Source organism: Melanotaenia boesemani, chromosome 12 (assembly GCF_017639745.1).
Source record: "Melanotaenia boesemani isolate fMelBoe1 chromosome 12, fMelBoe1.pri, whole genome shotgun sequence".
In the NCBI taxonomy this organism is placed as follows: domain Eukaryota; kingdom Metazoa; phylum Chordata; class Actinopteri; order Atheriniformes; family Melanotaeniidae; genus Melanotaenia; species Melanotaenia boesemani.
In genome coordinates this window covers 16,709,454-16,723,799 of record NC_055693.1, presented here as the reverse complement: position 1 = coordinate 16,723,799, position 14,346 = coordinate 16,709,454, and the positions used below count along the sequence as shown (strand labels likewise).

At 38.0% G+C, this 14,346-nt stretch overlaps 1 protein-coding gene across 2 annotated transcripts in view; it reads left to right on the top strand.

Annotated features, from left to right (window-relative positions):
• Window positions 1-14,346, top strand: part of uggt2 (UDP-glucose glycoprotein glucosyltransferase 2) — a 39,128-nt gene that overhangs the window by 15,166 nt on the left and 9,616 nt on the right. For both annotated transcript variants that reach the window (XM_042001059.1, XM_042001058.1), the window contains exons 21-33: window positions 135-229; window positions 743-949; window positions 4,572-4,703; window positions 6,317-6,447; window positions 6,631-6,726; window positions 6,843-6,945; window positions 7,641-7,720; window positions 9,228-9,417; window positions 9,518-9,676; window positions 9,856-9,941; window positions 12,738-12,822; window positions 13,010-13,092; window positions 13,397-13,420. In XM_042001059.1, the coding sequence (XP_041856993.1) occupies window positions 135-229; window positions 743-949; window positions 4,572-4,703; window positions 6,317-6,447; window positions 6,631-6,726; window positions 6,843-6,945; window positions 7,641-7,720; window positions 9,228-9,417; window positions 9,518-9,676; window positions 9,856-9,941; window positions 12,738-12,822; window positions 13,010-13,092; window positions 13,397-13,420 (1,471 nt within the window). The remainder of the gene's footprint in view (window positions 1-134; window positions 230-742; window positions 950-4,571; window positions 4,704-6,316; window positions 6,448-6,630; window positions 6,727-6,842; window positions 6,946-7,640; window positions 7,721-9,227; window positions 9,418-9,517; window positions 9,677-9,855; window positions 9,942-12,737; window positions 12,823-13,009; window positions 13,093-13,396; window positions 13,421-14,346) is intronic.

The following is a 14,346-nucleotide window of genomic DNA, read 5'->3' as shown; positions in this document are numbered from 1 at the left end:
AGTTTAAAAGAGGGTCTCAATGAATATGAAGTGTACATTAAAAACACATATGCTGTATGTTCTTCTTTAGCATACTTCGCACCTCTCACAGACTAGCTTTAGATTACTATTGTATTTCTGCTCTTTTATTTTAGATGATGATGGAATGACTGCTGTGACATTGTGGATAGTTGGAGATTTTGAGAAGGTTTCGGGAAAGAAACTGTTGTTGAATGCTTTGAAACATGTGGTAAGTACAGTCTGAATTGTTCTCTGCTCTCCATTCTTTTATCAGGCTCATCAGTTAGAAGGTGTAATTGGAGAAATTGAAGAACGCATAAACTATTAATCTACCATTTTTAATAATAGAAGTTTTTTTTCATTTCATTCAGCACAAATTAGCAGCTGGTGTCCCAGTAGTTCCTAACTTGGGATCCAGATGTGCTGGATAATGATTCTGCTAAGTAAATGCACTTTGTTGGATTTACTAAATCAATCAACACATAAGCTTCTGAAGTAAAGTACTATTTGTCAATACTTTACAGATAAATAAGGTGTATTGAAGTAAGAACCCTTTTGTCATGAAAAAGATCACATGGAGATTACGTAGAATTAAAGAAGGTTGTATTCTTACTTTAAATAATCACACTATCTTACAGGTGTTCTTCCTCAGTGACATCTCTGGTCCTTGGATATATGAGAATCTGTGATATTAGTGTGAATTATATCACTGTTGTGTCTGTGTATACGTGTGTGGAAGCAGAAGGCCAGTCCCGGCGTGCGTGTTGGGGTGATAGATAACCTCAGTGGAAAGCCCTGTGAAGATAACACCATGCTGTACAGGGCTGTCTGGGCTTCTCTTCTCACCCAGAAGAATAAGGCTGCAGCTGAGTATGTGCAGAAACTCCTGAAAGAAGAGAGCAGCCAGCTCCTCCAGCAGGGGACCAAGATGAAGGACCTACTGATGCAGGTAAAGCAAAGGTTAAGGAGTGCAGTTATGTTCTGTTTTGTTTTGTTTGTTTGTATTTGTTTTTTGTTTTGTTTTTTTCAAAGAAAAAATAAAGATTTCATGGATTTTATCTGCAGTTATTTTTTTATTATTTCAAACAAAAATAATTAAATTATGAGAAAATAGGCATCAAGACTCTGTTTGGTATGGCTGAAAAAAATCATTGATTTGCTGAAAAATTGAATTGTTGGATTCATTATTTTATGTTGAATATTTTATAACTATCATCGTTTGAGAAATTTAAACTAAGCATTCAGCTAGTCTGTTTTCTAAATAAGGTGTCTATAATATCTACTGTTTGTTCATGGTCACAAAGACACAATATTTATTTTCCCAATTTCCAAATAATCTTAATTTGATTAGTTTTTAATTTAGATCAAAGGATTTGCCAAATTTAGACTTCCTTTAGGCAAATTCTTGATTAGCTACATGTTAAAGTAAAAAAAAGTCTTTTAGTATCAAACAGTGTTAATACGACTGTCGCTGTGTTTGTTTTAGGTGGATAATTACAGGTTTTTTTAATCATTCTAACATAATTGCTTCTTACAGTTACCCTGCGGTGTGCTGCTGAAGCACAGATTCATTATATGGATTTTATACGGTACTATGCAAAAGTCTTCAGACACCCTTAATTTCTATATATATTGCCTAGAAAGCAGGAAATATGTACAGCTGTTGTCTTCAGGAATAGTTCTCTGGGCTTCATTCCAGACTCTTCTTTGGATGTTGGCTACTTTTTATTTTTTCCTCAACAAGGCAATCCCTCACAGCTTCAGTAATGTTGAGGTTCAGGCTCTGGGGGTCGTGAAAATCTCAACACCAGTTTGAGATTTTCAGTTACAGATCTTGTGTCATTTGGTGATACTTGAGTCTTTTTTCCCATCCTTCCATTGAGACCATTTCTGGTGAGGTTTCAGAAAATATTAGACGGATCGTATGGAGGTCTAGATGCATCGCTCAGGTCTTGTGTCTGTCAGTCATCACTTTCAGATGCTGTTCATTTGTTGTTAAGAAAAAAAAAAGTAGTGTTGTATGCCTCAGAATTTAATGCCATAATGTTGGTGTGAAAAAATTATTTTCTTCCTGTCGAACAGTTATTTTTGCCATTTGTTTTTGTAGCTTCAGCTAAAGAACTGGGAATCGTTTTTATGTGTGTGTAACAGGCTGCTAGAAGACACAACAATGGTCCATCCTTTGAGTTACATATTTTAATTTTTTTTATGTCTGAATGATTCATCGGTCAGTATTAAATGCCTTAACAAACAAATAACAAAAACCTCATTCCTCAGAAAACGGTCTGTTACAAGAACTGAACTGAAAAGAATGAAAAAGCAGCCAATAATCAAAGAAATTGGAGAGCTTGGAGAACTATTTTTCAAGACCACTGATTTTAGATCGAAAGAAAGTCTAGTTCACTGGACAGAAAATAAAAACAAATTATTGGTGTCTCAAGACTTTAGCACCGCTCTGGATAGTTAGGATGTTTTGGTTAAAAAATGTGGGCTGACTCTTTTGCTTTGAAGTTTCCACATTTGTAGGATTCTGGTTTTCTACCATGTTTGTCCTGACTCCTGACAGAGAAAAGAAAAAAAATAAAACTGTTTTCATGAATATCATTACAATAAGGATATGTGGAAATGAGATATTTCCTATTTGGAAATTTCTACAGTATCTCAGACACAAGTAGTAAATAGAGTTATTCTGACAGTTCAAGCTGAAAATTTAAAATGTATTATCTGCTGTGTAACACATGAATACCTTGGAGCTAAGGCAGTGAAATTGTATATTATCATTTCTTACAAAGTGACAAGAATGCACCCCAAGGTCCACATTCAACAAAGCAAACATGAGTCCATAGAAAGTGAAATTTGACTGGAGATTCTTTTGTCTGTAGGTTATACTGTATGTCTTGTCATTGTAGCGGTGGTGTTTGAAGTGTTATTAATATTAACCTGTGTAATTAATTAAAAGAAATACTGTATTTAGACATTAGATAGCCAGAATAAAATTTCTGCTTTAGACTGCAGCTTGAATTGATGTACCTGACAATTAGCTGATTTTGCCTTGAAACAGCTCAGCTTATTGATTTGCGGCACTGTTGACCACCAGAAGTATTAAATATTTAAAAGATTATTATTAAAGATTGTAATATACACACAGTATTTATAATGTAGAAAAAGCTCCATCAGCTGATTGCTACAGATATATTAATAGGTTTATAGGAAAACTTCATGTGATTCAACACTGAAAGACATAACTACATTAATTGAAGTGTTTGAGATTGTTTAATCTTTCATTTGGCTTCTAGTTCGTGTGAGTATGTGATAATTATTTGACATGACAGTTATATCATTGGTTTCATGCTAAGTTGAGTTGCTCAATGGTTAAAACCAGGAAAAACAAAGGTTGGATTTAACCACATGCAGAGATTTGTCTGACCCCTTTTTCCCTGATTTAAGTTCACAGTTGGTGAAAATTGTGATTGATGAGCCAATTTTCTCATTCCCACCTGAACATCAGCTAACAGAATACATTTAGAGGACGTGTGATGCTGCACACTTTGTGGATAGCAAGGCAAGCAGCCTGCTGACTGTCAGTTCCACTTGAAATGTCACAGGGGCCATCACAAGGCGGGCTCCACGCGAAGCATCTTTAACTAAAAAGTGCAGGTGTGTACCTGGTCTCCTGGGGCTGATGAATAGCTCAGCGTCTGCTCACTGTTGTGTGAGCCACGTATGTTCAGCCAAGCCTGACCATCACTCTGCTGAAGTAAGCAGTCTAGAGTCACTTGTGTTCACCATGCAGTACCCTGCTACACAGCACTGCACAAAGGCAAAAAAAAAAATCTCAGTGTCTTATCAACAAATCAGTTGACTTAAGGGTTCCTCTTTCCTATGTCAGGAGTAAGACACACAATACATGCTTCATCTGGGATCTACCCTATAGTGGGTCCCAGATGAAACATGTACTCTACTGCAAATTTTCCTTCAATTATACAAGCCTTAAAACAATGTGAGGCGAATGAAATGGAAATAGCAGTGAAAAGATAGGTAGGAGGCAGCTTTGTGACTTGAGACCGAAAGCCAGGGGATCCAGGTTTATTATGGGCTGGCAGGTAGACTCGCTGACTGGATTGTGCTGACATTATTGGTGTTTCACCTGATCTCCTGGGGAGAGAAATGTTGGAGAAACTAATAACCTGACGCCACAAACCCTCCACACTCCCACATCAACTTTGTTGTAGATGGAAATGGCTGGGGTTTAATTAAGAGTTTGCTGTATTAATTACACATTGATGTATCTATTTTTCATTCCTGCATTTCTGACAGGTCTGCTTGAAATGTTTTTTTTTTTTTTTTTTTTTTTTTTTTTATTAGCCAGACTAAATTTGAAAAATGCAATGTTTGTGCAGATGGAATACATCAATAATATAATGACTCATATGCATCATTCGTAATGCATATGCTTCATTCAGATCTTTCTTTTTTTTCGTCTTTTTCTCTGATATGCTGGTGTTGCGTCTTCTGGCTAAGCAACCAGGGTGTCTAACACCCTAATGAAATGTTTTATCAATGTGCTGCAGGGCATGGATGTTGATGCCTTTGAGAAAAAATTCAACACGCTGGAAGTTGATTTTATCCGCAGTCAGCAGCTGTTCTGTCGAGACGTCTTGAAGCTCCGTCCTGGTCAGCGAGCAGTGATCAGCAACGGCAGGGTGAGTGTTCTCTAGCTTCATCATAGTTCTGTAACTCAAAGCAAGCACTGTAGCCCCACACCTCATGACCATGATTCAAGGTAGACTGAGTGCAGCTATGACTGAAATATAAAGAATTTTCTACACAAAAGCAACTGCTTAGTTTATAAGGACTAAACTATACTTGTGACAACTGCCTTAACCAGAAACCATCACCAGTTGAAATACAACTAAAGTAACACCTTTTCAGTCTTTTTCTCTTTGTCAATGTGACACATGCAGACAAACGCAGACTCAATCTTTAAAACTCTCCTGTCTAGCTGTCTAGAAAAAAAACACACCTGCCACAGTCAAATGAATCTCTCTAAAGAAAATCAAACCATTTTTTTTACAGAGCTACCTTGACAGAACTCTGTGTAAAATTCACACAGTGGATTATTTAAGTAGGACCTTTTAGCTTATCTATTTGACCCATTTTGAAACATTTAAAAACAATCTCTTAAACTTCTTGGACAAACCTTATTTTTGTTGTGTGCAAGATAAGTCACACCACCACTGCCTACATCATGCACAGAGAGAAAGACGTATACAACTCTCATAACTGTGTGTTTCAACGAGTAGGTGTGTTCCCTGACTGATCGACTGCAGTGTGTTCGGAAAGTAGCTGAATGAACACGGAACAGCTTGACAAAAGGTCAATAGCTAACCGAACCTAACTGATGTAAATTGCAAAATGTCCTAATTTTGAAACACAGCCAATGACCTGCAGATGTGTGCTGCTGTTTCTCCATCAATGCCATCAAGCAATAGGCAGTTGGCTATTTATTAATATGCATATTAGTAAATATTTAGAATAATAAAGCATTACAATTACCAATAGGTATTTAGAGTAACTGCGTAAAAATGTGCAGAGAAAGATAATTAAATTATTAATCACATTTTTTTGTTTGATGTATAAGATATAATTAATTAAAAACATCATAATCATGACAGCCCTAGTTATAAAGGCTGAAATTTGTACTGCTGAGTACTTCTCACTTGAAACAACTCCATCCCATCTCTGCTTACTTCAGAATATTGATCCCGTTGATTGTGTGTGTTTTATAGACCACATTAAATTGTCAGCTTATCAAAAGCCTTGTAAATGTTGCTGCTGTTGTTCTCCACAATGGTGTAAAATCCTCTATGCAGCTGCACTTTTGCAGGATTTTTCCCTTTGGGGTTTCAGAGTTCTTTCTTAACACTGCCAAATCAGCACGACGTCTGTTTCTCAAAGGTCACAGGTGGCATGCATGGCACTGTGTCTGTGTGCTCACTGTTTGTGCGTGCAAAGCTGATGAATGATGTTTCAGCAGTGGCAGTGCTGGCAGCCAGGGATGAGGAGGCCAGCCACTGAGATGGCAGTAACAATTAATATTATCTTACATCCCTCTGCTGCAGTGCTAGGGCTCTCATCCCAGAATAGAAGACAGGAAAAACCAGGCAACATCACTGAATACCATGACTCTAAGTGGATAAAGCACTGTGTCGCAATCACATTACATTTAACATCCCCTGGGCAAGTTGTAAATGATACATACCGAGATAAGTGCTGGAGAAGTCGTGTTCTGACTGCATTATTTTCTCTATGTTAGATTGTTGGTCCATTTGAAGAGCAGGAAGAATTCACTGTGGAGGATTTCCACTTACTTGAGAGGATTACACTGAGTGGTTCAGCAGAGAAAGTCAAAGCCATAGTGAAACAGATGGGGATGAAGCCAAAGCAGTATGTTTGTGTTCTTTTCATCCTAGTTTTTTAAAGCAAACTGTCTTACTCTTTACTTCAAGTGCCTTTAACAGAAATCTGTGAAACCTTTCAACATTTTTCCCTTTGTCACTTTTGTCTCAAATGATTTCTCAATTTTTTTTGAGCTCTTAACAAATGGTGCACTGATCTCTTTTGACTCAGTGCAAGTGACTTACTCATGAAGGTTGATTCCCTCCTGAGTGCAACCCCCAAAGGAGAGGTCAGAAGGGATGTCCATTTGATCAAAGACAGACACAGGTAGGCAGTTTTTTTGTTTGTTTTTTCTCCTTGTTATGAAAAATTCGATGACATCATTTCAAGCATGAAATAATTTTGAAACTTTTGATTTTCCATGTGTTTTTTTTTCCCCTCAGTGTTCTCCATCTCTCACCACGTGAAAACGAGGTGTTCTACGATGTTGTGGCCATTGTTGACCCCCTCACTAGAGAGGCTCAGAAAATTTCCCAGCTGCTGATTGTAAGATGTGTTTGTCTTCTGCTCTGTTCTCGATCAATACAGAAAGAAAACTTGCCTTTTTTTTAAGTTCCTGCCTTGTCAAGCAATTGGACAATGAGAATCCATCTTTTCAGACTTCAAGTAGTGAGGTAGTTTGAATAAATAAATGTTCTATACTGGCAGCTATAGGTTGGCTTTTGTGTTGACAATGTTAAAGAGGATGGGATGAATTCTAATACAGCATTACTAAATCACAACCAGAGAGAAGGTATGTATTAGAAGGACACTGAAGACCTGAATTTTTTTGAAAAGATGTTTTTTTTATCTTTTCCTTGAGTGGCTTTAGCAGGTTTAATTTACTGAGTGGCTTTGCTGGCAGTGCCAAGTATTCTTTTTAAATACATGTTCATGTATGTGCTTTTTATGGAGTTAGCTTACTCTGAAAAATACTGCCTTCCTTATCTGAAACACACTGACTCAGTAAAATAAATGTGGCAAGAAGAAAACATCCTCATTCTGCTCGGTGATTCAGTAAGATTTCATGTATTTGTAAATAATGTGACTCAAAACATAGACTGACAGTGGTAAATTATTTTGACCAGCAGATGAGATGAACCTTATGTTGTGTACAGTGCTCTGTCTTGCTCATCTCTGCTTCACAGAGGTCTTCTTTTCCCCTCATTTCTGACTGGAGCTCTTTTCTCTGAATGCTGCAGGTGCTTAGTCAAGTGGTCAATGTGAGACTGCAGCTGTTTATGAATTGCAGGGCCAAGTTGTCCGAGATGCCCCTTAAGAGGTAAGCTCTAGCTCCAGCTGTAATTAAATTTTCCTGTTTGGCTTGTTTGTGTATCCTCTCACTGCTGCAGATGCTTCAGCCTGTTGTAAGAGTATGCTGCACAGATTCCATCTGCTTAATAACACTACCTTATTGCTTCGGGCCTCCTCTTGCATCTTTGGATAAATTGCCTACTGTGTTCACTGTTGCAGTTCAAAATATGCAGTGAAAACAATAATAATGGTTGTAATGGTACAATAAAAAAAACAAAACCAAATGAAAGATTGAAATTCCTATTCAGACACTCATGGGTGGATGCATCTATAATGTTGTTTGGTATCATTTTTAGCGTTAATATACTGAAATCTCAGCGGATATAAATTAATTTACTTCCTGAAATGTTATTGCTGGGAACGAATCTTCCTCTCTAGATCGCTCAGACATCCACCACCCATCCACTTCCTGTCCCTCTGCCTATAATGTCATTGATAGCAACATGATACCTTTTAGTGAGATAAACAAGCTGGATATCTCAGACTGAGCTGTAATGTAAATGCTCCTGTTATCCGACAATAAACACAGTTCATGTTGTCAGTCTTACTGGCTTGTTTTTTTTATGTACTGTTCTGCCATTCACCCACTAATAAATTGAGCTAATAGTGAGCAGAGATTTAGAAAAAGAAATGAAAATAATAAGTCAGACATTTTTTAAGTCGTTGGCATTAATCTGTGCTGCCTACCATGAAACAACTTCTTTGTGGAATAAATGCTGTTTTATGAGCCATTAAAAACATTTTAGTGTTTATTCCCTTTCTTGAGGTTTTTGTGAACATCCACAACATGAAGCTAGTACACTGCAACTCTAGTGAATTACAAGAATTACTTTATTCTCTCTCTAATTAGAACCAATTTGATGAGAACAGTATGTTTCCTCGGGTGTGGGGGCTTTTTCATGCTCAACGTACATAACGTAGCAACTCCAATCTCACTCTGGAAATGTTAGCAAATCTATTGTGGTATAAATAATGCACCTATAAGTGCAAGAAGGCATTCATAAAAAAAAAAAAAAAAACAAGTTAGCATTGTTAATGTTGACCATTTGCCATGTGACTACACTTTTCATGATTCCTCTGAAAGGCAACTGGCATGAAGTTTGGCTTGGGGCTTGTCTCTGCGACAGCTGTAATAATGGAGAAAGGGAACTTTTCTGGTGCACAGACTACTGCACACATTCGTTATTGGCTGAGCAGGAACATTGGCAGTAATAGTATTAGATTCTTCACTTTGAAGAAATTGTACAGTAAATACACAGCTGCCACAACAGAGCTCATCTCTCCTGTCCCACATAGAAAACTATTGCACAGCATGTCATCATTTCAGCCCTTGCTGAAGAGGACAGGGCGTTTGTTTGATGGCCTTTATTTCAGTCTTGTGGTTGAGATCTTTTCAACTGTAACTATTGTTATATACTATCCTAATCTGTACTTTCTTGGAAAAATCATCCTCATGCATTTGATTTTCTTCACAGCTTTTACCGCTTTGTATTGGAATCTGATGTCACCTTCTTGGCTAACGAGACGGTGTCTCCAGGGCCTATTGCTCGTTTCATTGAGCTCCCAGAATCTCCACTCCTCACCCTTAATATGATCACACCAGAAAGCTGGATGGTGCAGGCAGTGCGCAGCCCTCATGACTTGGACAACATCCACTTGCAGGAGGCACTGAGCTGCTTAGTCATCACTATCCAACACGAGTACATCCAATTTGCTTTCATTCCCCCACTGTTTTTGGTGTTCTGTAATTTGTGTTTGTCTCCAGGTGAATGGGGTTGTGGCAGCAGAGTTTGAACTGGAGCACCTCTTGCTGGAGGGACACTGCTTTGATCTGTCAACCGGCCAGCCCCCTCGTGGACTACAGTTTACCCTGGGAATGAGTCGAGACCCGCTCATGTATGACACAATTGTCATGGCTAACTTGGTCAGCATCCTTCTCTCTTTGATCTAAGAGTTACTGAGGCACTTTTAAGGCATTCTGTTGGAACGATAAGATTCTAGTTAATCATAGTTGTATATTTGGGACTGAAGCTGCTTGGTCTCTGGGTTGAGAAGACAAGTTTTTGTACAGTTTTCAATCTTGTACTGTATTCACTATAACAGGGATATTTCCAACTGAAAGCCAGTCCTGGTGCCTGGATCCTAAGATTACGTAAAGGGAGATCAGACGAAATCTATGAAATCCTCACGTGAGTATTTCAGTAATTCCAGCCTTATTTCACACAAAAATTTAAATATCTTCAGGCAAAAATGTAAGTTGTAATACTTGAGCAGATACATTCATGGCTCAGTATCAAGGCTGTTTTCAGCTCCTTTTTTATTTTGTGCTGCCTGCAATGAAACTCATCACTATGGTAACATGGAGATCTGCTGACACTGTGGCAATGCAAGGTTTTGATAAGTGCAGAATTCTGCTCAGCACAGATGTGGAGGGAGACAGGAAGGTGGAAAGGGTTGCTATTCCAGAGAAGACAGAGTGGAGGGATGGTACAACTGGTCACTCGCCTTGCCGTCCTCCACAGACTAGCGCATGCTTGTGTTAGGATGCCATTTTGCTAAATGAATAAAACACTTCTGTGTTTTGGTTATTTTGATAGCTGCCCTGTAAAATTTCTACTCTTTGCATTCTGAAACTTCTGCTCTAATTTTCATTACTTTTGTCTTATTAAAAATGTTCTTTTATTTTAGAATTTTAGTTGCGTATAATTTGGTTTATGTTTTAACATAATTAAGAAATAAGTCAAGCTACGCGGGTCTGCTTTGGCACTTAAACACGACAGTAGACGTCTTAACAATCACAGATATTGTCCTCTCTGGCTATCCTCACATAAGATTTAGGCCACATAACAGCCCTTGGTTCCTCTGAAATCATATCAGACAACCAAGATTTATCCCCCAATCCTCCAGGTGAAGCTAAGGGGTGATGTCATTTTTCACCTTGGCAGTGTCATTATTCTTGTGGTTAGCGGCACTCTGCTCTGGTTAGGTGGCCGATCAGAGCCTAGTGGGAGTGTCTGCGCTCTCTAGTCCCAGAGTGTGCATTTTCTTCTTGCAGCTCGTGTTGCTACCGCGTCGTGCACTGACAGGGATGAATGAGATGGCCAGATCTCCTCTTTTCAGAGCAGGGATATAGATTGATCTCTGGTGCTTTCTAACACAAGCCCTAAAGGCTGATTTTGTGCCGGTGACAGCCATAGGGGCAAAACGCAAGCAGCACTTGAGCTGAGGTGGGGCGGGGGTGCTGCTTTGGGTTCACTCAGGTGGAGGCATTAATCATAGTGATAGGGTTAGAATTTTTGCCTTTAGTAAGCATTTGGGGTTGTAATGGCATCCTGTGCATCATAGTCAATTGCTCATCTGTAACTCAAGTTTGTTCCATAGTGTTTTGCCATTAGACCCTGCAGAATATACCTGCTAAAATACACTGTGTGCTGGGCAAATCAGTCCTAAAACAATTACATTGAAAGGCTGTGTTACACAGTCAATACTGTACAAACGTTCTCATTAAATCCACCAATATGTAAGGCATGGCTGGAAGTAGTGATGGGCAAAATAATGGTAAGGTGATTCTTAATGATGATAGAGGGTGATGAATATGGTCTGGTTGTAACCCTGGCACTTTTCCCAGTTTCCACTTTTAAGTGTGGGCCTTCACTCTGTTAGTCTTCGGTCCATTAGCAGTTGTTGTCAGCATCATGAGAATAGCCTAAAAAGTATGTTCTCTCCCCTTTGCCATGGTTAAAACATGTGAATCATCCAAAGAATTTATTGTACCATAAAGATTGGATTAAATAGGTCTGAAGGTGACTGATAGGTTGAGTCTTTTGAGAAGTGCTTATTTCTTCCCTTGTGTAATTTCTCAGCAGCTTTTCTTTCTTTCGGTGATATAAAATATTAAAATGACATTTTCAAAAAACAATTAATAAGACTCTTCCATTCAGCAGGGTTCATAGCTGAATTATAATTAGCTCTCTGATTTATGACCTCACTTTTGGGATGCAACACATATTTGAGAGTGAAAGTTAAAAAAAACAAAGAGTTTAATAAAAAAAAAAAAAAAATAGCGACATTAAAATGGAGGTGATTCAGGTCAGAAACAAGCACTGAGCAGTGGAAGAGCAATGAGTCCCGGCAGATCTCCCCAGGCTTCGCTTTTATCCACATCTTCACGGGCAGCATGTTAAGTCAATGACGGCCACGCATCAGTGTTGAAGAAGTGGAACATAAGGATAGTAGTCAACTTTGTAATGAAATATTTTTTGTGCACTTTATTTATTTGTTTGTTTATTTATTCTGTCTGTCTGCCTTTTAGCCAATTATCGCATATCTCCCCTAAAAGAAAAAGTGAATTATAATTAGAATTTGTTTTAAATGTGTCTTAAATTTATGTTTTGTTTAATCAACTTTCACAAATTTACTGAAAGTGAACTAGCACTGGAATTATTTATTATTCCTAAAAGGAATGTAATTAGGTATAGAAATGAACTGGATTGGTGTTATTTCATAAAGTAGACATGTTTTTGTTTTTCCTGAATGATGCAACCCGGTAGAGCAGGTCATCCAATAACTGGAAGGTTTCTCGTTCAATCCCACTTCATCCCAGTCAATCTGTCTTTGTCTCCTTGAGCAAGACACTTCATCCACCTTTGCCTCCAGTGTCGGCAGCACTGGTGTACAAATGTGTATGCGTGTTTGGTGCTGGTCAGTGAGGTATTTATTAGCGGCCATATTTCTGTCAGTCTGCCCCAGAGCAGCTGTGGCTACACTTGTGGCTTACTACCACCTAGTATGAATATGGAATGAATAAATAAAAGATTCATAGTGAAGCGCTTTGAATGCCTTGAAAATGTTATGTAAATCAAATCCATTATTGTTTTTATTATTTTTATTATTGGTTTGAAGATATTCAAATTTGATTCTAATGATTCTAAATTTTTTTCTTTTACTCTTGACAGTAAATACTCACTTTTTATTCCCTTTTTCAGACATGATGGAACTGATTCCCCAGCAGATGCTGGTGATGTCATAGTTGTGCTAAACAGCTTCCACAGTAAGATCATCAAAGTCAGGGTGAGTATATTTCTCTGATAGGTGTACTGTATATTAGATTCTGTGAAGCGCTTGAAGTTATTGACCTGCTCTGCTCCAGCTTTCGATGATGCACCTGGCTTTCACAGATTACGAATTATATGTCATAACAACTTTAGACTGTCCTTGATAGGATCTGTTGAGGCATGTGTCTAATTTATCATTACAGGTGCAGAAAAAGGCAGAGAAGATCGGTGAAGATCTTCTAAGTGAAACAAGTGAAAACAAAGGCATATGGGACTCCATCGCAAGGTGTGTAAAGTCAAATACAACTCAAAGTTGACTGGCTTTAGTCACTCTTTCAGCTGACAGGCAGTAACAACTGTGAGGTCATTGATTGATGGGTGTGCTGATGCAGTTTCCAGTTGTCAATTATACATTGCGGTTTCAGGAGATATTACTCCTCACCTGGATCAAGACTGCAATATTATGCTGTAAGATCTAGTCTTGCAAAAAATATGTGCATCTGTAGGTATGTGTGTGCATTTGCGTGTTTCCCCTCAGCACTTCCTAACTGTGTGATCCTGTCTCCTCACTTATTGCTTGCTGTGTGGAGTGTTTGGAGCACTTTTGAGAAAAGGTAGGCAGTTTTGCTGGTGCCCATTTAACACAAAACGTATTTGTCACATTCAGAAGCATGCAGCATTTACTGTTAAGCGTAAGTTGTTTTGCTTTTCTGCTAAATATTGTAAAAGTTGAGATTGAGTTGAGTCATTTTTAGAATATCAATGCACTGCAAATAGTGTTGCAGCTTGTATGCAATACATGTACATGTTTGTGCATATGTGCAAAAACTAAGCACACAACCTTTTTTTTCACTTGAAACATGCCCATGCTGAGCTCTGGGGTGTAATGTGAAGTTAAAAATGGTATTTTGTAGTCTTGCCTGTTGTGTTCAAATATTTACATTATGTTAAGTGTTGGGACTCATCATCGTCAATGTAGCTAACTACAAACATGAATTCTCATCTTTCTAGTGAGGAAGGGCAGAACGTAGAGAGTAGTATCAGTAAGATAAAATTCTATTCTTCAAAATGAGCAAAAAATATGAAAATAGTCTCTTTACGGTCTTTATTGTATCGTCTAATTCCCCAAGATGAGACCATCTCTGAGGAATTTGACAAGTCTGAGAAGAAGCCACAAATAAGAATAATAACTACTTGTTATTATTAAGCAGTCAAAAATAGTTATGTTGGGATCAACCAAAAATGTTCAGTTATGATTTATGCCTCAGTTGAGCAGCAGTCTTACAGAGAACATTTTAGATACCTTGTTAGATACCCGTCTACAGTGAAAGGGGGCCACGTATGCTTAAATCTGTTGAATAAATGGATGAACAAATATATAAATGAGTGGAGTACAGTAGCCTTTTCCTATCATTATATCCCAAGGTATGTTTTTAATTAAGTAATAAAATACTCAACATTTTAATCTTCTATAAAAGGCTGGATAAGATGGTTGTATGAGATGTGATATTTCAAGTGCTTGTCATATACTCACTTAAAA